The 26727-nt window shown below is 44.5% G+C and overlaps 1 protein-coding gene across 1 annotated transcript in view; it reads right to left on the bottom strand.

Moving 5' to 3' along the window:
* Positions 1-1264: 1264 nt before the first annotated feature.
* The window catches only part of LOC115095575 (placenta-specific protein 9-like), a 53144-nt gene continuing 27681 nt past the window's right edge, over positions 1265-26727 (bottom strand). Inside the window, exons 2-4 of the mRNA XM_029609488.1 lie at positions 12284-12384; positions 5956-6079; positions 1265-1405 (exon numbers count right to left, since the gene is read on the bottom strand). Coding sequence (XP_029465348.1) covers positions 1395-1405; positions 5956-6079; positions 12284-12384 — 236 coding nt within the window. The 3' untranslated portion in view covers positions 1265-1394. The remainder of the gene's footprint in view (positions 1406-5955; positions 6080-12283; positions 12385-26727) is intronic.

Raw genomic sequence — 26727 nt, 5'->3', positions numbered from 1 at the left:
TACATGCCAACTGCTGCTGGCGTTCTCAGCACTGTGTTACTTTTAACAACAGCCAGGACTCAAGACTTATAAGTGCTGAGGGCAAAGGTTTTAATAGTGGCAGACACAGCAAGGAATTGGAAAGTGCAATAGAGAATCTGGTTTATCTACATGTCACACAAAAAAGAGCCACTGAATCCCAAACAAATCAATTGCAAAGACCGAGGGAAATAGAAACCCATCTATAGAACAAGTCCTACAGATTTCCCAAATGGTGTCAGCCAGCTTTTTGAGGTGCCCTGCAAAGCATGGGCCACCTGGTCAATTCATTCATCTACCTTCGGGGGAAAAAAAGACTTATTTTTCAAGAGTTTTTTTGTTAAAGATGCAAATTAAAATGTCTGTATAGACAACTTGTCTATGCAAAAATCAAGCAGCAAGCCCAAATCGAGCATCTTTAACAAATCTCTTGAAAAATAGACTTTTTCCAAAGGTGGCTGAATGAACCGATGGGGCGGCCTGTGCATTGCAGGGCACGTTGACAGGCTGGCTGACACCATTTGGGAAAACTGTAAGACTTGCTCTGTAGATGGTTTCTGTTCCCCTTTGTCTCTGGGTATTACGTTTACATTTCCCAGGGGAGTGGAAAAGGTCCGGGCCAACACCTTTGTTCAAAACTTAGAAGGCCTGCTCTAGGAGGGTTTGACTATGCCAGAACTAAAGTCTGACTAATGCTGGATTCAGCTGAAGCAGAGAGCACGCCCTGCTCCGTGAGCTTGACACCTCTTCTGAAGCAGCCCACTCACATAGCTGAGGATCAGGTCCATCAAAAAATCAGGTTTTATCAAGTCAAAAAGGTGCATACAACTGATGAGGGAGGGAGGTGCAACAATCATTTGCCATCCCAATATGTTTTTCCGTTGTTTCCTGGGGCAGGGTGTTGAGGATGAAAGGAGTTGATAGTTTTGGCAGTGTGTTTTTTGTAGTCAGGTACATTGGTACTGGAAACTCCTAAGTGCTTTTATGTAAATATATCTTTTAAGTTCTGATTTTAGGGTTTCAGCTGTGGTTCTTGATATTTTTCTTATCATATATGCTCTTGTAGTCAGCTGCCAAAAGTAATCACAACTTTGCCTGTAGCACTTGTGTTTCTTGGGATATAGCACATGGTGGGAGAGTGCCTTTGCATGAAGCCTAAATCCTAGATTCTCTCTTCCCATTCCTTTTCATTGAATGCAAACACACCATTTAACCATTAAATGAAATGTTGCATTAAACATTTGACTCAAAGATAGAAAGTTTATTAAAATAAAAACTATTTAATTCATTCAAAGAAGTGCAACTGTTTAAAAGCTATCCATGTAGAGAATGTGCCGTATTATTAAAATTAGAATGGGCAGTAAACTTCTGGTTGTTCAGCTTGAATCTGTAAAACAAACAAGAACAAATAGAAGAGTTAGAAATAAATTTACTTAAAAATTAATGAATTGTGTGCATAGTACAGTAAAGTAGACCAGGCTTGATTAAAACCATGGAAGGTCTGTTCTTTATTCTGCAGCAGTGGTTCTCAGGCTGGGTCTACTGTTGAGAGAGAGGTGGCCATTGTGTTGGGGGAGGGGATGCTGTATTCTCAAACTAACAGGTCGATCCAGTATCGTCCGCTCGAGGATTGCCCGTCTGTAACGTGCTCGTAGCGCACAATTCGGGCGCGCAAGGCAATTCGGCGATACAGTCTCCAGTTTCACGCGTCCGTATCGCTTCTGAAAACAGACGCATAACCCTTTCCGCACCCGGCATGTAAATGAACGAAAAAGCTGTATAATGAAGGAATTAGCTATTCCCCTGCGATACTGTAACGGGCGCTGATATTATCTCCTCCGTAACCCGCTGTTCTGCCGCGGCCTTAACCTGCTAGTTTACCGCCTCCCCCTAGTAGGAGTTAGTGTAGTGTAGTGTAGGGTAAAAACATTGCTTACCCGCCCTGGTCCCGTCCGGTCTCCTGCAGCCCCGTCCGGACCGGACGGGGCTGCAGGAGACCGGACGGGACCAGGGCAAAAAAAAAAACAAACAAAAAAGTAGCAAGGCTCGGGCCTGCTATGGTAAGTTTAAAAAGTGTAAAAAACAAAAAACCTGTGTGTTATATAAAAAATAAAACAATTTTAAATACCTGTCGGAGGGCCGTGGGTCCCGGTGGGCGGCGGGCAGCCATCAGCGGCATCCGGTAGTCCCTTCTCCCTTCCTCCCTCCCTCCCTCCCCTGCCTGGATGAGCGCCAAAATCGCACGGGCGTGTCGGCAGCGGGGGGGGGCGGCAGCAGGATCCGGGAACGGCGGGTAGGCGGCAGCGGGGTCCGGGGGGGGCAGCGGCAGCGGGGTCCGGGGGTGGCAGCGAGATCCGGGGAGCCAGCAGCGGCAGCATGTTCGATCGGGTAGGCAGCTAGGTGGCAAAGTAAAGATGGCCGCCTGCACGGGAAAATCGTGCAATTGGCCGCTGAAGACGTGACGTCACGACGTTTGGCGTCACGGGGTGTGACGTCACGTCTTCAGCGGCCAATTGCACGATTTTCCCGTGCAGGCGGCCATCTTTACTTTGCCACCTAGCTGCCTACCCGATCGAACATGCTGCCGCTGCTGGCTCCCCGGATCTCGCTGCCACCCCCGGACCCCGCTGCCGCTGCCCCCCCGGACCCCGCTGCCGCCTACCCGCCGCTCCCGGATCCCGCTGCCGCCCCCCCCCCCCCCCCCCCCCCCGCTGCCAACCCGCCCGTGCGATTTTGGCACTCATCCAGGCAGGGGAGGGAGGGAGGAAGGGAGAAGGGACTACCGGATGCCGCTGATGGCTGCCCGCCGCCCACCGGGACCCACGGCCCTCCGACAGGTATTTAAAATTGTTTTATTTTTTTATATAACACACAGGTTTTTTGTTTTTTACACTTTTTAAACTTTTTTACACTTCCTGGTGCCTGTCATTTCAAATGTCATTTGAAATGACAGGTACCAGCGCACCCAGGTTACTGTATAGGCGCTGTTACAGCGCCTATACAGTAAAATGGGTTGCGCGGGCATAACCCTTCCCTAACGCTTCACAGCCGCGGCATGCATTTGCATGCGATTAGAGGAGAGTATCAGGGAGTTAGTGAAGAGAACTGTGCGTGCGGGGAGGAAGGGTGCGCCTGACACTACCTCACTGTTTTTACCGCGGCCTTACTGGATCGACCTGTGAATAGCTTCAAGGGAATAGAAGTAAAGTAGTATTTTGGGGGACCGAGGATATCAGATCTGGAGATAACCCAGTTACAGTATCGGTTAGCACCACAAAGCACACTTAGTGAATGATGGTTTGGTTCCTAAATAATTTCAGCCATTTTTTTTTTTTTTACAAGTCATCTCCTACTGCCAATCATCCAGTAAACCAAGAACCCAGCTGCTGCCTAAGGGATGTTAAGGAAAGCTTCAAAGTTCAAGCCCTCTGTATCTTCTTATGACCAGTTGCAGAACAACTGACAGCAGTACTCATCCCACCTTCACCTTCACCTTCCCCCCCTGAATTTATTTATTTTTGCATATACCAAGAGTGAAAAGCTTATGTGCACAAACCAAAACAGATAGGGACTGATTAATAAACGTTTGTGCAGCTCTGATCTGGTGCAAAAACTTGAACTTCTCAAATTATCCGCCCTGTGGTAACGTACAGAAAAATGGCTATGCTAATTCAACCAGGTTTCTGTCTGTGTAATTTACAATACATGCAACTGGGATCACAAAAGAGTAGTCACAAATTTGCTCTGATATAGGTTTTCTATTAGTACTCAACAGTAGGGATGTGCAGAGCAAAAGTTTAAGTTCATATGTCCATATGTCCAAAGGGGGTCCCATTTGCAGTCAATATGGACATAAACAGAATTCAATGAGTTGAGTATATGTCCATATGTGCAAATAAAAATTTAAACCCCTCACCCTCCTTAATCCCCCCCCCCCCCAAGACTTACCACAACTCCCTGGTGGTCCAGTGGGGTCAGGACGCCATTTCTGACCAACTTTGCAAGGAGCACGTGACGTCGGCGTCACGTCGGAGTGACGCGGCATCACGTGATTCCCCGCGGGTTCACGCCGGAACGCTCGTTCGGCCCAAAGGGAACTTTTGGCCAGCTTGGGGGGGCCTCCTGACACCCCCAAGCTGGCCAAAAGTTCCAAACGAGGGTGCCGGAGGGAACTCGCGGGGAATCACGTGACGCCGCGTCACTGTGACGTGGCGCCGACGTCACGTGATTCCCCGTGGGGTCGCTTCCGGGATCCTCGTTCGGCCCAAAAGGAACTTTTGGCCAGCTTGGGGGTGTCAGGAGGCCCCCCCCCAAGCTGGCCAAAAGTTCCTTTTGGGCCGAACGAGGATCCCGGAAGCGACCCCGTGGGGAGTCACGTGATGTCGGCGTGACGCGGCGTCACGTGATTCCCCGCGAGTTCCCTCCGGCACCCTCGTTCGGCCCAAAAGGAACTTTTGGCCAGCTTGGGGGGGCCTCCTGACCCCCCCAAGCTGGCCAAAAGTTCAGCGAGGGTTCCGGCGCCTCGCTGAACAACCTCCTGCAGTCGATCTGCCGGCGCCATTTTCCGTACGAAAACGATTCGCGGCGGGAAATCGCTCCCTGACCCCCGCTGGACCTCCAGGAACTTTTGGCCAGCTTGTGGGGGGCCTCCTGACCCCCACGAGACTTGCCAAAAGTCCAGCGGGGGTCCGGAAGGACCTCCTGCCGTCCAATCGTGTTCGTCTATGGCCGCCGCCATTTTTCGGCGCCATTTTGGAAAATGGCGCCGGCTGAAGACAACAAGATTCAGGAGCAGGAGCCCGTTCCGGACCGCTGCCGTTCCGGACCGCCGCTGGACCCGCAGGTTATTTAAGTCATTTGGGGGGGGTTCGGGAGGGTGGGGGATTTAATTTAAAGGGTCGGGGGTGGGTTTTAGGGGGTTTTAATGTGCCGGTTTTGCGATTTTTCGATTTTTCGATTTTTCACGATTTTTCACGATATTTTACCCCCCCAAACGGCAACAATACGATTCCCTCCCCCTCCCAGCCGAAATCGATCGTTAAGACGATCGAGGACACGATTCACATCCCTAATTGTTTGTGGTTGAATGCAGGAAATACAACAGGTCGGCACTTATTGCAGAATCTGAAAAGGGTATCGCAATTTGCACTAACTTAGCTCTTCACACAGGTTATTAGCATAAAACACACCCCTTTTACTATTGCATGCGGTACTTACCGCATTTTGATAAATCCAGGCCTAACGCCATTCAAAGAGGTATAGTTAAAATCAGCGTTACGGCTGTGCAATAGCTCTTCGCAGACAGGCTAATCCACCCTTAACTCCTCCTATTTTCTGAATTTGCATCGCACCATACGATATGGTACGATTGCATGCGAAAACGCCTTATCGCATTTTGATAAATGACCCCCTTAATTGGTTAGGGTTAGTAACCGCCGCACTAAGCAAGCTATTCCTACGCTTGTTTACCCAGCCTGTGCAATTTAGTCCTTGGTTGTCTTAATATAAATCCTCTTTTCTTCATTCCCCCTGCCACTGAAGCAGTGAGCTGCGCTATATATGTATTCAAAGTGAAGTATTAGGCTTAATTGGTTTGGGATAGTAACCACCGCAACAAGCAAGCTACTTCCATGCTTATTTGTGAATGCAAATCCTTTGTCCCACATTTCCTCTTGCCTTTGAAGCATAGAGCAATGTTGGCGTCGCATTAACCATGTGTATGTTTATTGAATAAGGGTATTAATCACCAGGTAGTAGCCGTCATTCCCACAAGCCACTCCCATGCCTCTTCTCTTCATTCACATCCTCAAGACTTTATGGATCCACAGTGTTTATCCCACGCCCCTTTGAAATCCTTCACAGTTTTAGTCTTCACCACTTCCTCTGGAAGGACATACCAGCTTACATCAGTTAGGAGGTCAGGCAAAGTATACATACCTTCCTCAAAGATATCGAGCATCGGAATTTCGGTGACCAGTGAAGGAATCTGTGCTGAATGTGTGATTGTGTCTAGTAGTGTCTCTACTTCCGAGTATAGGTATTCCACTGTTTTCTCTACCTTCTAAAAGAAACACAAGGTTAAGTGTCAGGTCAAGTGCACAATCTGATCTGATTGGCTACATGCTGCTGAGGTCATATATGGTGGCACTTTCCACCGTGGTAGGATAACGCACCCTTCTACTGTGCTGCTTATAGGAAAGCCTTTTTGAAGTTACTATTTTTTTTTTTTTTTTTTGCCTGGCTGTTTCCTCCTCCTTTGGGTTTACAGCTCAGTCAAGACCAAATCTAGAATCTGATGACAGGAGCCTTCATTTGGGGGATTTTTCCCCTATATTATCCCACCTCCCAACATACCATGCCTGGTCATTGCAGTGATGGACCTGGGCCAGGGGCAATGCACCAGGGCTCCTTCCAGAGCCCTGTAATCATCAGGACTGAATCCAGCCACCCTGTGCCACCCTTAAGCATGGACTGCTGCATCCTCAGTCCCTGCTGACCCTGAGGAGAAGAAACGCGGATTGAGCTGGGGATCTTCCCTATGGCAGTGTGCAGCACTTGACACCCGAGACCCTGGGCCGGCCTTAAGTCACTGTTCTAATTTGAGATGGAAATAAATATTATAATTAAAACTCTGCCTAACGCAGGCAGGAGAAGCTTCATGGCTGTGATGAGTGAATAGATTTTTTAAAATATTGGAAAATTCCTGAAAAATGTATAAAGTACTGTGGGTTGGCCATCCATGCGTTATGGGGTCTATTCATTGAAAGGTGAAAAGTTTCATCCAATATTACATCTTATTTCAAAAATCCACACTTTAAATCTATATTTGCACAATATTCACTAAAAGTATGAATCATGGCATGATAAATTTGATCACCCTATTTCATTTAAATGAAGTTATCATGCGTACATTGATTTATCATATCTAAAGGTACCTATTGTCCAGGTACAGAGAAGGGCTACCAAAATGATAAGGGGAATGGAACAACTCCCCTATGAGGAAAGACTAAAGAGGTTAGGACTTTTCAGCTTGGAGAAGAGACGACTGAGGGGGGATATGATAGAGGTGTTTAAAATCATGAGAGGTCTAGAACGGGTAGATGTGAATCGGTTATTTACTCTTTCGGATAGTAGAAAGACTAGGGGGCACTCCATGAAGTTAGCATGGGGCACATTTAAAACTAATCGGAGAAAGTTCTTTTTTACTCAACGCACAATTAAACTCTGGAATTTGTTGCCAGAGAATGTGGTTCGTGCAGTTAGTATAGCGGGTGTTTAAAAAAGGATTGGATAAGTTCTTGGAGGAGAAGTCCATTACCTGCTATTAAGTTCACTTAGAGAATAGCCACTGCCATTAGCAATGGTTACATGGAATAGACTTAGTTTTTGGGTACTTGCCAGGTTCTTATGGCCTGGATTGGCCACTGTTGGAAACAGGATGCTGGGCTTGATGGACCCTTGGTCTGACCCAGTATGGCATTTTCTTATGTTCTTATGTTCTTAGGAAGGTCCTGGATGATTTTGAAGTTTGTGAATTTTTGGTCAAGAGTTCTGGATTTGGATATTAAGTGGCTGCTCAAAACCGTGGACTTACTGTAGTTAGTAGCTCCAACAGGACCAATTTATCTTCCAGCAACAGCGTAACACAGACTGCATTTCACATTGATTTTACCAGTATTCAGTGTCGTTTGAATAATATACAAAGAGGTTACCTTTTCAGTAACCTGAACAAAACCTTCAATTGAATGTCCCCCTCTCACTTGCTATATTTTACTGGGGTAACTATTCACCTGGGTAACATTTAGCTGGTAAAAGAGGGAGAATGGTGGCATTTCAGGGGTCGGGCTTCAGTGTGGCTGGGTTGCATGATCTTGCCCACTAGCAGGCTCAACTGGGTAAGTCTGGTCAGAAAACATGCTGTGCTTATTAAGTTACCCAGGTAACTAGGTGGGTATATTCAGCGGCAGACTTACCCGGGTAATGTTAAGCAAGTATGTTTAGCTTTAGTGGCAGACTTACCTAGGTAAGTCCCTCTGAATTTCTAGGCCTACAGTTTCCCAGTTAAACATACCCAGCTTGCTTCCTGTGTCCCATGCTGCTGAATATGGAGCTCATTATCATCACCTAACAAGCTACTTGACAAAACTACCTCACACCTTATCCTGCCATAGGAACAGAAAGCACGATGGCAATTGCAGCCCACACTACCCATCCAGTCACCGAAAAGCCTGGCTACTTGACAAGCAGAATTGCTCTTGGTCTCCTAGAAATACCTTGCACCCTACCCGATCAATACCTAAGAGTACTCTGATATATCCCTCCTGATACCTTTACCTCACTATGCCTCCTCAAATGTTACCCTGTTATACCTTACTTTGATATCACCCTGATACATTTTCTTATTTGTCTTTATCAGAAATGCCTACAAATTCTGTTTTAATCTCAACTTGCTGCTTTTTTTTTTTTTTTTTGGGGGGGGGACGGACATGTATAATCATAAATCATCATTGTTTATTTATCTGATATCTGAATAGTTATGGCAACTAGTCTAGCTTCCAGCAATGATAATACTTGAGAAATCATATTTAAGCTTAAACCAATTTAGCTTATCTTTAATACCATTTTTTAAGAAGGCTCTAATTCAGCTTTCACACAATGATAGTACTCTGTAAGGTAACTTATTTCTGTGCCACCCCCAAACCCCCCTCTGTATTCAGCCATACGTGTTTATAAGTGGGAGACTCAAGGTCACTGATTAAGGCTGGATGACCTTCACATTATCAAAACTTGCACCTGAGCCTCCATGCCGTGACTGGAAGAGGTGGGGTGTGAGAGAGTTTAGGTTAGGGAGGAAGTGCAACATGGGCTACTATTGCACAAGTTCTCTAGGTCACTCCCATTAGGGTATAGGACCATGGGCCTTACAGTTGGTTTCCAAGATAGTTGCTTGAGTAAGTGTGATGCCAGCCCACACTAGGCCCTGGATTTTGACTAGTGCTGGGATTTCTACCTCTTCCTTGAGCAACCATTCCTTTGATGGACACTCCTAATAATCTCTTCCTGGTTTGCTTGGTTTGTCCGTATGGCTTCCCTGGGGCCAGGGAAATAACCTGTACATACATATCACTCAGCTCACCAAGGAGCATACTTTGAGCAGGCAAGGAGCTGGGTACAGCCCCTCGGGTACGACTGGCATTCTAGCCTGGAAATATGGCCAAGAACCTTTTACAGTCCCTATCCCCCATCATCATGGGTTGGACCTTGCTTGGTTTTGTGAGGGGTCCATTTGGGGACTGAATGTTTGTTTATGTATGTGTTGGTGGAGGCACGGAACCAAGCATGGTTTCAAAGCAGGCAGTCCAACACAACAATTGGAAATTGTCATGAGTTCATTAAAATCTGTAATGTACAGAAGTATGCATTTGTTAACTTTATTATGTATATGTACATTTTATTTTGTAAATGTATCAAATTTTATGTAATTTTCCTTTGTAAATTGCTTTGATTTTAGTGTAAGATAAGCATAAGCAATAAATCAAGATAAACTAAACTAACCTAATTAACAATGTAGTTAAGAATTGATGCATTTACAATAAAGTTGTGGCCACTATTTTTCAACAAGTAAGAACTCAGGGATGCGGGGAAGGGAAAGTGATGGGAATGGTCATAGTAACCCTTTTACGGCTTCTGCACCATGTACCTCTGAAATGTAAACAAATTATGAACAGGACTAAGTTTCTGCTGAACAGAATTGAATATCCTCTAAATTAGCCCCAAACATCTTTTATAAGATATGTAACTGCTGTAACTTGACATGCTCCAGGCATTCTGTCACTTATGCCACACAAAAACTTTACAGAATTGGAAGTCAATGTAGTGAGCAAATTAAAACAGAGAATAGTGCAGTTTCTGGAATCCAATGGATTGCTAGAACTTATCAGACAAATCTGATCACTTTCTTTGACTGGGTGACCAGAGAACAGGATGAGGGGAGAGTATTGGATGAAGTATATTTGGATTTCAGTAACACCTTTGCCACGGTTCTTCATAGGTGACTAATAAATAGATTGTGTGCCCTTGGTATGGGCTCTACAGTGACTGCCCAGTTAGAAACTGGTTGAGTGGGAGGTAACAAAGGGTAGTGATAAATGGAGTGCACTCGGGGGGGGGGGGGGGAGGCATTACTAGCAATGTGCCTTAGGGATCAGTCCTTGTGGTCTAATATGTAAAAAATGACTGTGAAATTGAGCAGGATAAAGAGTCACTGAGCCTAATGGGATTTCGCCATAGGTCATCGAGGATTGTTGCAGACTTGAAACCAGATTGGAAAGGGTGCCAGTCCGAGTAGTGCTCATGGCTCGTGCCAGAAGAAATGGAATCAGGCATGGCTGCCTGTTACGCTTGGGATCAGGGTACAGTATTCTGGCTGCTATCTGCCTCTCTCAGATACAATCTTAGTATGGTAGGCAGAGGCAGTAGGACCACTGCGTATTGTGGGAAGATACATATGCATATCTAGAAACAGTGTTGCAGTGTAGGAGCCAGTGGCAAAATAACTAGGTTGCTGATGCTTAGTAGAATACTCTAGAACAGGGCCGGAGATGGCAGGAATTAGGCTTGTCCCAGCTAATAAAAGTAGGCCCCTATGAAAGGTTCTGATGTGATACTTAATAAGAGAAATCATTTTCTAAATTTCCCAAATAATTTATATTTATTTAAGAAGGCTTTACAAGCTCTTTTGTTAGCAAATTCTTCAATTACAATTGAAAGTTTTGTTTATACATGTTAGAAATAGATATATTTAGCTTTTTTTTTTTTTATTTTAAATTTTGCCCAACAAAAGTAGGCCCCCTTGAACATTGTAGGACCTAGCCAAATGGCCATGCTGGCACCCCCTCTCTCCTGGAATGCTCTAGTAAAATAGCAGATACAGAGCACTCATAGCCTATACCCAGGGAGATACATATTTAGTTCTAAAAACAGAATAGTAGTGCAGGAGCAAATAGCAAAGAGATATGCTGTTCTTGTCTAGCAGAGGCAGGGGCAATTGCAGCATCTACCAGGGAAAGTATTCACAGTAATAGAACATGTACGAGGAAAAGATACATAGTTAGAACAGAAACAGAATGGCCCTACTGGAGGAAGTGGTAGAATAGATACACCGGGGCAGATTTTCAAAGGGGTACGCGCGTAAGATACGTGCGTACCCCCCGAAAACCTGCCCCAACCTCCCCCTGCACGCGCCGAGCCTATGTTGAATAGGTTCGGAGCGCGTGTAAGTCCCAGGGCTTTGCTAGGGGGGCATGTCAGGGGCATGTCGGGGGCGAGTCGTGGTGGTGCGCCATTCGGGGGCGGGGCCGTGGGCGTGGTTCCAGCTCGGGGCATTTTGGGGGCATGGACGAGGCCTCTGACACTGCTCCCGGGCCAGGGAATCACGTGCGAGTTACGCCTGCCTGAGGCAGGCGTAACTTTTCTAACAAAGGTAGGGGGGGGGGTTAGATAGGGCTGGGGGGTGGGTTAGATAAGGGAAGGGAGGGGAAGGTGCGGGGGGGTGGAAGGGAACGGAGGCATGCTGCGTGGCTTGGCGTACTCAGGCTGCCGATTTTGGGCAGCCTTGCGCGTGCCAACCTCGGATTTTAAAGGATACGCGCATATCTATTAAAATCCGGCTTACTTTTATAAAATCTACCCCACAGCTTTTACTATAGGGTTGCCAACTGGCTTCAGGTTTTCAGGACAGGTGGATCCAGTCCTGGTTTTAGCCCACTGCATGCTGAAACTTTTTCTGATTTTCCTATTGCATTCCCTAAGAAAAGGAAGACTAACTGCATGCAGTGCAGTAAAACCAGGACTGGATTATCCTGTCTTGAAAATCTGGAGCCAGTTGGCAACCCTACTTGACTTGGTAAATATCACATGCAGTAGGTAGATACAGTACAAGAAAGGGTACTTGGAGAGCAACTAGCTGAAGTTTCTGTCACTTCCTAGTGAGCTAGCTGTAGTCTATGGCGACATCCCACCTGGCAATAACCCGCTGGGGCCTCTGAGCCGCTTCTTCAAAGGGTGGCTGATAATATCAGTGGGAGATGGAGCTTGTCGTGAGGTAACCCGGGAGGGAGGCAGGAACAGGAGGGCCTCCTGGATAGTGAAGAAAGGGCCCAGACAGCACTCTGCACCTGGTCCACCTCAGCGTGATCATCTGAACTGTTTGGGGGGACAGAAAATCAAAACTAACCACCCCACATATTGCTAAAACTCCTATTACCTCTTCAACAGCATCTAAGCGACTGTGGAGAGTCTTGTGTTCATTGCACCAGGAACTTCTTTCTGTGCTTCCATGCAAGACACTGGCAGGATCTGCTTCTGCTGTAAAATCAATTACAGTCATGTTAGAATGATAGAGATCTGTCTTCTGTTATAGCTAAAACTCCTGCCAGAAAGAAATGAAATGAGGTGGGAATAGCCGTGATGTGGCCTTGGATTAGAGCAGCAAACAATGGAAGGGGAAAAAGTGTTTTGACCAAAAATTAAACTATAACCAACGAGGGCAGGACGGAGGCATAGTTGAGGTCGGGCTTGTTTGCTGCTCCAGTTTCTGCCATTTCTTGACTTTTTTTTTCTGGACACTATGCCCTCTAAGAGGAAAGGAAAGGCGAGAGTCTTTCCTGCAGAACCATCTCCTTCCTGGGGCCAGCAAGTTATGGCCTACACAGCCTCCTTAGCAGTTTCGCAGGGAGCTGAGGATCCTGATGTGCTGCGCGGTGAGGGAGAGCAGCGTGTGCAGGCGGGCAAAGCATCCCCGAGCCCTGATCTGCGAATTCCTCCAGCACAGAGAGGTAAGGCCCTGGCGCACACCGGTGTGACATGGTTTGAACACTGTGGAGGAGTCACTGGCTAGTTTGGTGCCCCTATCCAGGACTCACCCCTTCTTCCAGAGAGCAGGGGGGTATGAGGATGTGGTTATTCCTTTCTCCCCTTCTCAGCCGACTGAGTGTGGAAAGAGTGGAGGAGAAGCCCTCAGATGGCTTGTCCCAGGAAGGACTGAATATTATAATATTGCCAGTGGTGAATCCTTTAAGATTCCTTCATCTCCAGAGGTAGTGACACTGGAATCTTTCTGGGACTTGCCAGTTGGATTTGGAAAGTCTTTAAATTTGCTTTATACTAAAATTGAACCTTTTTTCCTCAGATTGTCAGCCAAAATCTTATGATTTGCAAGAGCAAATAACTCTGATTAATTTCAAGATTTCCCATGTTGAGAATGATGTTAAAGATTTGCAAGTCTTGAACGATGCTACTGTGAAAGATCAAAATGCCCTTTCTAGAAGCATAGAATCTCTAGAAAACAGTATGAGTCGTTTACATTTGCGTTTTCTGAATTTGCCCAAAATTTGGGTGGAAATTCCATATCTGATCTTAGAGACGTATTTCTAGTATGTTTTTGGCTTCTGATCTGAGCTAATGCTTTCTGGGAATACTTGCTATTTTCTTCCTCAGAGGTCCTCTGGCTCTTTGCCGCATACCAATGTTCAATCTTCTAATTTGACACATTTTCTTGAAAATTCTTGCTTAGAAGTTTTTGACCATTTATTCTTGTGGTTTCTTTCATTTCTTCTGTAGATTTGAGAATAGTTAGTTACGTGAAACTACTTTAGAAAATTCTTGCTCTCAATTTATTGCGCGTCTGTGAGAATTTTTCCTAATCTTGTTCAAGTTACTCAATTTGGAAGGAAAAGCTTCTTAGCCTTCAGACAAGAAGCCATATCTTTAGCTTTTGCCTTCATTCTTTGTTATCCTTATAAATGTGTCATAAAACGTAGTTACAAATGCTTTATCTTTTCTTTTGCCTGAACAATTGAAAGCCTTTTTGGCGTCCCAAAGGCTTGTAACTTCTTTTCCAGTGTCTATTAACTAACATATTCTTATACATTAATATATCTTCTAGTTTCATAATTAGGTTCATGCTGTTACATATTTTAGTTTCTTGCTTTCCATTCTCCCTTGATTTCTTTGCCTCCTCCCAATTTGTACTGCTTGGTTTTGGAGGATGGCATTATGTTTTTCTATTTATTTTTCCTACTAAGATATATGTTTTTGTTACCAATGCTGGAATCCATGTATTTCTGTGACAAAGCTGTGCCTTTGTTCTTGTAGTACTGAAAATTCATAAATAAAATACAAAAAATGTAACCAGATGTTTGAATATCTAGATCAACTTGCGCCTTAAGGAAGGGAGTCTGTATCTCATCAGAGTGGAAATGCATACAGATGCCCCATGTAACACACGTAAAACGTCCTAGTTGAAAACGCATGAAATAAATCGATGATGATGATGATGATCTAGTGAAAACAGTTTTGTCTGAGAAGGATGGAGGGTAACCTTTCTGACTACATAACATAACTTGGCACTATAATTAGAGGTATACTAAAGATAGTGGGGCAGATTTAAAAAAAATATGTGCGCGCGTACTTTTGTTCACGCAAACAAAAGTACGCCGGATTTTAAAAGATACGCACGTAGCTGCGCATATCTTTTAAAATCCGGGGTCGGCACACACAAGGCTGCGCAAAATCAGCAGCCTGCGTGTGCTGAGCCACGCAGGCTGCCTCCGTTTCCTCCGAGACCGCTCCGAAATCAGAGTGGCCTCCGAGGGAACTTTTTTTTGTCACCCCCCACCTTTCCCTCCCTTCCCCTATCTAACCCACCCCCCCGACCCTACCTAAATCCCCCCCCCCCACTTTGTTCGATGGAGTTATGCGCGCCGGCTGGCCAGGCCCCGACACAGGCCGCTGTGTCGGGGCACTCGGCCACACCCCTGGACCGCAGACACGCCCCCAGACCGCCCATTTTAGCAAGCCCCGGGACTTACGCGCGTCCCGAGGCTTTGCGCGCGCAAGCGGCCTATGCAAAATAGGTGCGCCGGCGCGAGTGCCCTGCGTGTAAATCCAGCAGGATTTACACGCAGAGGGATTTTAAAATCTACCCCAGTGTGTGCATGTAGGAGATAAGGGCAGAAAGAAATGAAATTTAAGCAGCCAGCACCAAAATATTTTAAGATCCCATTTTTATAGAAAAATGGAAAGTTTTGGGAAGTCAGTTTGCCTATTATGAAGGCCTTTGCACATGTTTTTAGTATTTTTTTAAATTACAAAGTGAAAAATGACACCAGCTGTTCAAATTAACAATAAGGAGCAGAGATGTTCAAATCTTTACATAGATTTTATATGCAAAACATTGAAAGTTTGCAGAGGTTATTAGCATTGCAAAAATGTTCTGTAAAACTGCTTTTCATCTGCAAATGGTGCAAATGTTTTTTCTTCCCAGTAATAATCCTGATTTGTATTTACTGTATCGTTAACCGTAACAGGATTCCATTGCACTTCTAAAAATACATGCGTCCACTCAGATGGCCTTTGCCAGCGATTCCAATAAAACATAGAAACATGACAGCAGAAAAAGACCATATGTCCTATCTAGTAGGGATGTGCAGAGCAAAATTTTATGTTCATATTTTTTATGTCCGAAAGGGGGTCCCACTTGCGGCCAATATGGACATAAAAAAAATCCAATGAGTTGGGTATATGTACATATGTGCAAAAAAAAAAATTAAACCCCCTCACCCTCCTTAATCCCCCCCCCAGACTTACCACAACTCCCTGGTGATCGAGCGAGGAGTGAGGACGTCATTTCTGCAATCCTTGGCGAGAAGCATGTGACGTCGGTGGCACGTCGAGTGACGCGGCGTCACGTGATTCCCGGCTCGTTCGTGCCGGACGGCTCGTTCGGCCCAAAAAGAACTTTTGGCCAGCTTGGGGGGGCCAGCCGGCGTCACTCGACGTGCCGCCGACGTCACATGCTTCTCGCCAAGGATTGCAGAAATGGCGTCCTCACTCCTCGCTCCATCACCAGGGAGTTGTGGTAAGTCGGGGGGGGGGATTAAGGAGGGTGAGGGGGTTTATATTTTTATTTTGGCTCAACAATCGCGATTTCCCACATATCGAACATATCTATGTTCGATATGTGGGAAATCCGATCGTTTATGTCGAATCAATTTTTTAAGTAAAAAAAAAATATGAGTTGCGTTTTACTAATGCGGTCAATCCGAATGCACACCCCTACTATCTAGTCTGCCCATCCACACTCACTGCTCAGCCCTACAATCCCTATCATTTTCTCAGAGATCCCCTGTGCTTATTCCATGCTTTTTTGAATTCAGATACTATCCTTGTCTCTACCTCATCCACTGGGAAGCTGTTCCATGTATCCACCACACTTTCTATAAAGAGATATTTTCTTAGATTACTCCTTTGACTTTATTTGACTTTATTCCATGACCCCTCATTCCAAAGTCTTTTGAAAAAGGGCAACCTCCTGTGCATTTATTCCTTGGAAGAATTTAAATGTCTGTATCATATTTCTCCTAGGCTTTCCTCTAAGGTACACATATTTAGATCTTTAAATCTGAACTTATATGCTTTACAATGAAGACCACTGACCATTTTAGTAACATCCCTTGGATTGACTTCATCCACTGTGTATCCCTTAGTTATGGACCTTTGTTTTCAGTTTTTGTTTTAATTTTCCTGGGAATTTCAATGTTATAACAAAATAAAATCAGAAGAAAAATGACTTTTATAATAAAAAGAAGAAAAATCAGTGGAAAAGTAATTTTCTCAATGATATTTTTAGTTATAACTCTGAAATTCCAAGGAAAATAAAAACTAAAAACGAAAGGCCCTACCTTTAATGAAGTCGTCTTTAGACTTCTTACAATTTCTCCAACCTCAGCTCAGTGTGCTCTCATGGTTAAACAAAATAAATAGAATGCTAGAAATTATTTGGAAAGGAATGGAAAATAAAATGGAAACTATCATAATGTCTCTATTTGTCCATGATATGATTGTAGTTGTAGTCACCTCATCTCAAAAAAAATAAGAAAACTAGACAAGTTACATAAAGGCGATAAAAATGATAAAGGGAATGGAGTGGCTCCCTTATGAAGGAACACTAAACAGATTAGGACTCTTCAGCTTGAAGAAGAAATGAGAGAAGGAATACGATAGAAATTTATAAAATCATGAATGGGATGGAACAAGTAAATTGGGAACCATTTTACTAGAGGTATGCATTTGTTTTTAACTAAATGGAATTTGACAACAAAATGGTCTAGTTCGTCTATTTTCAGGAATTCTGAAAAAAAAATCAAAATTTTGTGGAAATTCGTATTTCATTTTACTGTGCACTAATGGGACTTATTGTACAGTAATTCTGTATTACGGCACACTAACAACTTAGTGCGCAGTAATTCCCATTAGTGCTCAGTAGAGATGTGCATTAGTTTTTGCCGAATTGGAAAATTGCAACGAAATTGTCCAATTCGGCATGTTTTAGGGAGCCCGAAAAAAATCAGGATTTTCCTGTTTTTTCGCAAAAATTCGTTTTTCCTATTAGTGCGCACTAACGGGAGTCAGTGCGCGCTAACTCCCCGTTAGTGCGCGCTATCTCCCGTTAGTGCGCACTAACAAAAACTAACAAAAAGTAACAAAAAGTAACAAAATCTAACGGTTTTTGTTAGTGTGCACTAACAGGAGTTAGCGCTCACTAACGGGGAGTTAGCGCGCACTAACTAAAATTTGATTTTTCGCGAAAAAAAAGACCCGAACAGAAAAAAAACGACATTTTCCATGGCGGCCGAAAAACGAAGAACGACACGAACACAAAAAACGATGCACATCTCTAGTGCTCAGTAACTGTATTATGGTGCATAACAACTGTTAGTGCGCCATAATACAGTTATGCACTAACAACTGTTAGTGCGCAATAATGAGCACAAATTTAGATGCTCGTGCGCCTAGATAAGCACTCAGCTATGCATGAATCTGGACACACGTGCACCCAGAAAGGCACCTAACTAATCACAAATCAAACTTTCCTGCTTGGGGCACCGATATAGTTGCTCTCTGCTGCTCGCCTATTTTTCATACTACGCACTAATTCTTGTTAGTGTGCAGTAACTCTGTATTACGGTACACTAACAACTGTTAGTGTGTAGTAATAAAAAATGTAACTATTATGGTACACTAACAACTGTTAGAGTGTAGTAATAAAAAATGTTACTAAATTGACACTTCTAGTCATTCAAGGGAGCAGTTCATTGGCAACAGGAATGAATCTGTATTTCCATTGGCTATCTTCTTGTAAATTATTTCTGTTGCCAAGGTTCCCACTGAGGTGGTGTTTATTGGGGAAAGGAGTGGCATGAGCGTCCAGATGGGTGATTACCTAGGTGTTTTTCTGGGCGCCCAATCATCTACATTTGCACCCGACTGAGCACATAAATCCGGCCGCACCTGAGCGGCCAAATAGGTAGCCAATAGAGTGCTTATATTTGTGCCCCGAGCGGAAAAGATCTGCGATTAGTTAGGCGCCTTTTTGGGCACACGAGCATCCACGTTCGTGCCCAATTGATCTCCTATCTAGGCACAAATCATTTCCATAATTTATTTATTTTTTACATCTCGCGGAAGCGCCAATGCCTGTTTTGCCGCAGGTCTTAATTGACCCCTAAATTTGTTAGTGTGCACTAAGGAGCACTAATAAGCATGCTCAACGTAGTGCACACTACATTCATTAGTATGCACTAAGTCCAAGTTAGCGAGTACTAACTACGAAATTGAAAAACTACGAAATAAGATCAATATATTTTACCCACGAAATGGCCCAAAAATGAAACGACCCGAAAACAAGATGAAAAAAATGCTGCACATCTCTATTATTTACCCTTTCAAATAGTATTCAAAGTAGGAAACATTCTATGAAACTAATAAGTACCAGATATAAAACAAATTAGAGAAAGTGTTTTTTTCACTCAGTGCACAATTAAGCATTGTGGAATTTGTTGCCAGAGGATGTGGTCAAGGCTCTAGAATACCTGAGTTTAAAGAAGTTTGGACAAGTTCATAGAGGAAAAGTCTAGGGATGTGCAGAGGGACGCCATATGTTGCATTCGGGATTCATATTCGTTGGGGGGCAGATACGTTGCGTTCGGCAAGGGGGCCCCCGATATGTTCATGCATTAATTCTTATTCGTTTCCTGGCTAAAATTGAATTAACCTCAACCCCCCACCCTCCTGGCCCCCCCAAGACTTACCAAAACTCCCTGGTGGTCCAGCAGGGGGTCTGGGAGCCATCTCTTGCGCTCACACCCTCGGCTGCCGGTATTCAAAATGGCGCCAATAGCTTTTGACCTTACTATATCACAGGGGCTACCGGTGCCATTGGTCGGGCCCTGTCACATCGTAGGAGCAATGGATGGCCGGCGCCACCAGGGACATTTGGCAAGTCTTGGGGACCCTCCTGCACTCAGGCTGTCGGCTGCCAGTATTCAAAATGGCGCCGATAGCCTTTGCCCTCACTATGTCACAGGGGCTGACCAATGGAACCAGTAGCCCCTGTGACATAGTGAGGGCAAAGGCTATCGGCGCCATTTTGAATACTGGCAGCCGACAGCCCGAGTGCAGGGACTTTTGGCAATTCATCTCACAAGACTTGCCAAAAGTCCCTGGTGGTCCAGCAGGGGTCCGGGAGCGACCTCCTGCACTCAGGCCGTCTGCTGCCAGTAATCAAAATGACACCGATAGCCTTTGCCCTCACTATGTCACAGGGGCTGACCAATGGAACCGGTAGCCCCTGTGACATAGTGAGGGCAAAGGCTATCAGCGCCATTTTGAATACTGACAACGGAGGGCGTGAGTGCAGGAGATGGCTCCCGGACCCCCCACTGGACCACCAGGGAGTTTTGGTAAGTATTGGGGGGGTCAGGAGGGTGGGGGGTTTGTTTAAATTCGCTCCTTTAGATGGCCAAATAATTTGGCAAAGATTTGTTTTATTCGTGGGGAATCGCGATACTTTTCGCTTCCCCACGAATACAACGAATATGGCCCTATACGTTGCGGATTACCAATACATAGGAAACGAATGCACACCCCTAGAAAAGTCCAGTTATTAGCCTGGTAGACTTGGGAAAGCCACTGCTTATTCATGGGATTGAGCAACAAGGAATAGATCTACCCTTTGTGATCTGCTGCTTATTTCCTAGTGACCTGGATTGGCCATTGACAGAGACACAATGCTGGCTTCAAAGGGCATGTTTATAGTCAGTTGGAAGAGGCAACAATGCAGGTAGTTTTGGATTTTTAAAATTGCACGTATTTTGGCCAGAAACAATACTCACATAAAGTACAGTCACAACTCTGTGAGCACTTTTTCCAGGGCAATATTAAGAGCAATGCTTTGATTACTGATGCAAACCCTGTTGATGAAAACTACCCATGGAGTTTGCACTAATGTGGGCAGTTTGACTATTGCCCCCACAAAGGAGATATGATAGAGGTATATAAAATCATGAGTGAAGTGGAACAGGTAAATGCAAATTGGTTGTTTACTCTTTCAAAAAAATATAAAGACTAGAGGACAATCCATAAAGTTGCTATTTAAAATAAATTGGAGATAATATTTTTTTTGTACTCAATGCACAATTAAGCTCTGAAATTCATTGCCAGAGGATGTGAAAAAGGCAATAGATAGCTGAGTTTAAAAAAGGTTGGGACAAGTTCCTGGAGGAAAGTCCATAAACAGTTATTATCAAGGTAGACTTGGGGAAAACCACTACTTGTCCCTGCTTATAAGCAGAATGGGACCTATCTAATATTTGGGATCCTACCAGGTAGTTGTGACCTGGATTAGCCACTACTGGAAGCAGGATGCTGAGCTTGATGGACTCTTGATTTGACCCAGTATAGCAGTTCTTATGTTCTATTTCTCTGGGTACCTGGATTGCACTTCCCAACTCCTCTCCAGAATATCAGTGATGATAAAGTGGATGTATACCAGTTGGGTTCCACTTTTCTTCTTCTCTACTTCTTCTTTCCTCTTCAAGGACATTGAATGGATGTCCCAGTCTCCTTAGAACTTCTGCAGATGGGATGTGTGGGGGGAGGCTGAATTCCTCTAGCAAAAGAAATTCAGATGGCAATAAAATTAGGATGAGGTCTCGAAAATCCAAGGAAAATGAAGAAAGGGTGGATAAAACATCCTTCAAAAGAACTTAAAACATAAGAACTGATATTCTTTGCCAAAAAGGGAAGAACAAAACTTCCTCTACTCTCTTCCAAATGCAGACTCTATGTTCCTCTTTCCCAAATTAAAGGAGGAAAAAGAAATAGGAACTGAAATAAACATTCCTGCCACCTCAAAAGCTTAAGTAAAAGCCACAATTAACACACAGGCAAATACAGTACAGTGCGCTCCGGTGAAGCGCACTGTTAGCCCGTGTTTGGCCACGCGTTTCTGACGTGCTATTTTTGCCCCTTATACAGTAAGGGGTAATAGCGCGTCGAAAACGCGCATCCAACCCCCCCGAAACTAATAGCGCCCGCAACATGCAAATGCATGTTGAAGGGCCTATTAGTTATTCCCGCACGATTCAGAAAGTAAAATGTGCAGCCAAGCCGCACATTTTACTTTCAGAAATTAACGTCTGCCAAAAGCTGGTGTTAATTTCGGCCGGCACCAGGGAAGTGTACAGAAAAGCAGATTTTTCTGCTTTTCTGTACACCCTCCGACTTAATATCATAGCGATATTAAGTCGGAGGCCCCAAAAGTAAAAAAAAATTAAAATTAAAAAAAAAATTAAAAATCGGCCCGCGGCCCATGGGTCAGAAGACGGATGCTCAATTATGCCGTCGTCCGTTTTCCGAACCCTTGGCTGTCAGCGGGTTCGAGAACCGACACCGCTAAAATTGAGCGTCGGCTATCAAATCCGCTGACAGCCACCGCGCCTGTCAAAAAGGAGGCACTAGGGACGCGCTAGTGTCCCTAGCACCTCTTTTTACCACAGCCCTCATTTGCATGTGGGCCGATACTAAATCGCGCACACAGGAGAGTGGCTTGTGCGCGCGTCGGGTGAGTGGGCACTCACTGGCTCTCCCGCACTTTTTTCTGTATCAGCCCGACAGAGGGCTCTCCTTTGTCCACATGTTTGAAGGAGTGAATAAACATGTGGACAAAGGTGAACTGGTAGATGTGATGTATTTGGATTTTCAGAAGGTGTTCAACAAAGTCCCTCATGAGAGGCTTCTAAAAAAAACTAAAAAGTCATGGGATAGGTGGCAATGTCCTTTTGTGGATTACAAATTGTTTAAAGGACAGGAAACAGAGAGTAGGATTAAATGATCTGTTTTCACAGTGGAAAAAAGTAAACAGTGGAGTGCTTTTTATTATATTTATAAATGATCTGGAAAGGGGTATAACAAGTGACGTGATCAAATTTGCAGATGACAAAAAATTAATCAGTTAAATCTCAAGTCGATTGTGATAAATTGCAGGAGGACCTTGTGAGACTGGAAGAATGGACTTCCAAATGGAAGATGAAATGTAATGTGGACAAGTGCAAAGTGATTCATATAGGGAAATATAACCCTTGCTGTAGTTACACAAAGTTAGGTTCTATCTTAGGAGTTACTACCCAGGAAAGAGATCTAGGCATCATAGTGGATAACATATTGAAATTGTTGGCTAGTGTGCTGCGGCGGTCAAAAAACCAAACAGAATGTTAGGGATTATTAGGAAGGGAATGGATAATAAAACAGAGGATGTCATAATGCCTCTGTATCACTCCATGGTGAGACCATACCTTGAATACTGTGTGCAATTCTGATCGCCACATCTCAAAAAATATATAGTTGCACTGGAGAACGTGCAGAGAAGGGTGACCAAAATGATAAGGCGTATGGGACGGCTCCCCTATGAGGAAAGGCTAAATAGGTTAGGGCTGTTCAGTTTGGAGAAGAAACAACTGAGGGGTGATATGATAGAGGTCTACAAAATCATGAAAGGACTTCAACGGGTTAATGTAAATCGATTATTTACTCTCTTAAGTAATAGAAAGACTAGGGACACTCCATGAAGTTAGAAAATTGCTCATTTAAAACAAAATAATTTTCTTCAAGCGCATAGTTAAGTTCTGGAATTCATTGCGAGATGATTATGGTTATGGCATTAGTGTAACTGGGTTTTAAAAAGGTTTGGATAAGTTCCTAGAGGAAAAATCCATAAACTGCTATCAATTAATAAGGAATAGTAGCTTAAAATCTATTTAATATTTGAGTACATGCCAGGTACTTGTGACTTGGATTGGCCACTGTTGAAAACAGGATGCTGGGCTTGATGAACCCTTGGTCTGACCCAGTATGGCATATCTTATGTTCTTATGTTTATGTATTTTTTATAGAAGACAGCAACCAATCCAGCAGTTCATATGGGGGAACTGAAAACCAGATAACATACTTTCCTCTCTCTCTATCCTGATGAGCTAATCCTCTTAAGAAAGAGCTGAATTAGATAAGAGACAGCATATGTGAAGACATCTTGATGTTATGGTTTTAGGGTCTTATAGGCCTAAGGAGAATTGTACCACTGACTTAGCTGTATAAATTGTGAACATATACATAGGGTCTGAAGGTCATCGCCCCCCCCCCCCCCACCCCCTCGCCCCCAGCTGTTCTGGAGAACTGCACCACTGAATTACATAAATAGATGGTGGGTCTGGTAGACTCCTAAGGAATATTGTATCACTGAATATACATTTACATGGGGTCAGGGATAGGATAATGAGTATATACAGGTGCAAGCAGTAGTGAAATTAAAGCTCTGCATAAGGAAAAGGAAATGTGGCAGTTCTGAACAATATGATTGATTCGTGGGTAAAAAGGAGAAAAGAGAACCTCTTGGTAAGAACAAAAGAGAAACAATCATATATAAGCAGAGTCTGAGAAAATAGTAATTTGGTACACAGGGAAGCTAGATGCTCAGTGATGTCTGACCCCGGTGCTGTGTTCTTAGAGATTTAATGAAATTGACTGTGATGGCTGAATGGTAGAGGACACATTCAGGAAAGTTACAGATTCAGAACTAAACCATAAATAATATATTACAAACCTATAACATTTGTATCTGATTTGCTATTGTCTATTGTTCTTGTAATCATTATTATTATAGTATTTTGTCTTATAATAATAAATTCTGAACTGCTTATATATATAGAAACATAAACATGAGAATGTGTATGAATTACAAAGAGTAAAAGCTCCATCTAGTGGCCCATTCCACTCATCCTTTACAAGACTCAATAGGGCTCTACATATATAATAAGGATTTAGATATAGGTAGCACTTTTCATGAAAATCTGATGTCAAACTTTAAATGTCATGTTTCAGAATCAGAAACCTACGAGCAGCCACCGATGGGAAGGATGGCTTGGGAGAATATTTTTGGCACCTGGCTTATATGATATCTTCTGAGGGGGTGAAAGAGCAAGTAACAATGACATTACTGTCCAACTGCAGTTGGATAAACTGAATCACTGGGAGAGAAAGTAATTTTTCCTGAAGGCACTCACTGATTCATTGTAGAAGGCATCGCTTCTAACACCTGAGAAATTTTCCTGACCTTTAGTTCACTGACCAAATTGTTGAGCTGTCCTCCCAGAGCTTGCAAGAAGCAATACTGCTGTTATATCATCTCCCACTTGGCACTCAGTAGCTGAAGTCAGGCGAAGAGAGCATTATTTGCCAGTGGTTACACCAGGGCTTGATTTCTGGGAGAACGGGCTGGAATGCAGACTTAACAGGCAGAGCCGCAGGAGGGTTCTGCTCCAGCCTCTGGAAAAAGAGGGGAGGGGTGAACCAGGTGAGGAACAGCCACTGTGCTCCCTGATCCAGCTCCTCTCTCCGGTAAGGAGCAGGAGGGGAGGGGTGAACCAGGTGAGGAACAGCCACTGTGCTCCCTGATCCAGCTCCTCTCTCCAGTATGGAGCAGGACGGGAGGGGATGATCCTGAAACAGACACTGTAGTGCTAAGAACAGATAGAGAAAAAAGGGTTCAGTTAGCCCAAGACTGAAACGTGTACGTGGAACTATTACTGGGGAGGTTTAGGTCCCAAGGGCACACAAACTTAATTTTTCTCTTCAGGGCCTGCATCCAGCTAGTGCTTCTCCCACGCTCAAACTCTCTCCGGGTGAATTCTTTTTGTGCAGAGAAGCTCTTGCTTATAGCCCAGACAATGGTTTGTTATTCCCAGTGTGTCGTTAGCAGCTGCACCCCAAGGGGTGAGATGCTGGAACAAACTAAGCAGGACAGTGCTGGGGAGAAGCCGGCTGTTGTGGTACTTGTGAGCACCAACGGCACAGGAAAATATGGGAGAGAGGTTCTGGAAGCCGTATTTAGATAGAAAGCTGAAATCCAGAACCTCCAGGGTGGCATTCTCTGAAATGCTCCCTGTTCCACGTGCAGGTCCCCAGAGGCAGGCAGAGCTCCAGATTTTCAATGTATGGATGAGACGATGGTGCAAAGAAGAGGGATTCCATTTTGTAAGGAACTGGGGAAACCTTTGGGGAAGGGGGAGACTTTTCCAAAAGGATCGACTCCACCTTAACCAGAGTGGAACCAGGCTGCTGGTGCTAACTTTCAAAAAGGAGATAGAGCAGCTTCTAGACTAGAACTCAGCAGTGCATGGTTTGGAGGAAAGTATCTTCGAAGGATATTAATGAAACAGGAGAGTTAGGGCATCCCAACAGAGAGGTTCCAATAAATGCAAACGTAGTCCATGTGCCTATAAGTAAAGAATCACCTGAGCTAAAGGATTCCAAATTATCCCCATCAACTGAAAAGCAGGTTATTAATACAAACAAAAAACACACTTTGAAATGTCTGTATGCCAATGCCAGATGTTTGAGAAGTAAGATGTGAGAGTTAGAACGTATAGCAGTGAATGATGAGATAGACATAATTGGTATCTCAGAGTCCTGTTGGAAGGAGGACAACCGATGGGACAGTGCAATTTCAGGGTACATAGTATATCACAATGATAAGGAAGATCAACTTGGTGGGAGTTTAATGCTTTATGTCCGGGAGGGCACAGAGTCCAACAGGATAAAGATCATGCAAGAGACTAAATGCATAGTACAATCTATGGGGCAGATTTTCAAAGGCTACGCGCATAACATACATGCGTAACCTGAGGAAATCTGCCCCTGCCCACGCTGAGCCTATTTTGCATAGGCTCGGCGGCACGCGCAAGCCCCAGGACGCGCATATGTCTCAGGGCTTGCTAAAATGGGCAGTCCGGGGGCGTGTCTGCGGTCCAGGGATGTGGTCGAGTGCCCTGACACAGAGGTCTGTGTCGGGACCTGGCCAGCCGGCGTGCGCAAGTTACACCTGCAAGAGGCAGGCGTAACTCCATTGAACAAGGTAGGGGGAGGATTTAGGTAGGGCCGGGGGGGGGGGGGGTTAGATAGGGGAAGGGAGGGAAAGGGAGGGAAAGGTGGGGGGGATCCAAAAAAAAGTTCCCTCCGAGGCCGCTCCGATTTCCAAGGGGAAGCCATCAGGGCTCGAGCTTGTCGTGCTCAAGGTGCATATGTGTGCACCCGCTTGCGTGCGCCGACCCTGGATTTTATAACATGCGGCAGCGAGTGCATGTTATAAAATCGGGTGTACATTTGTGCGTGCCGGGTAGCGCGCACAAATGTACCGTGCGCACGTAGGAATTAAAATCGGTCCCTATATGCGTAGAGTTCCCATGTGTGTTGGGTAAGAGTATAGTGAAAAGGAGTATATTACCATCTACCTGGCCAAAATGATGAGACGGACAA

Source organism: Rhinatrema bivittatum, chromosome 7 (assembly GCF_901001135.1).
Source record: "Rhinatrema bivittatum chromosome 7, aRhiBiv1.1, whole genome shotgun sequence".
NCBI classification, from domain to species: Eukaryota; Metazoa; Chordata; class Amphibia; order Gymnophiona; family Rhinatrematidae; genus Rhinatrema; species Rhinatrema bivittatum.
The sequence above is the reverse complement of the archived record's forward strand: the minus strand, read 5'-3'. Positions and strand labels throughout refer to the sequence as shown.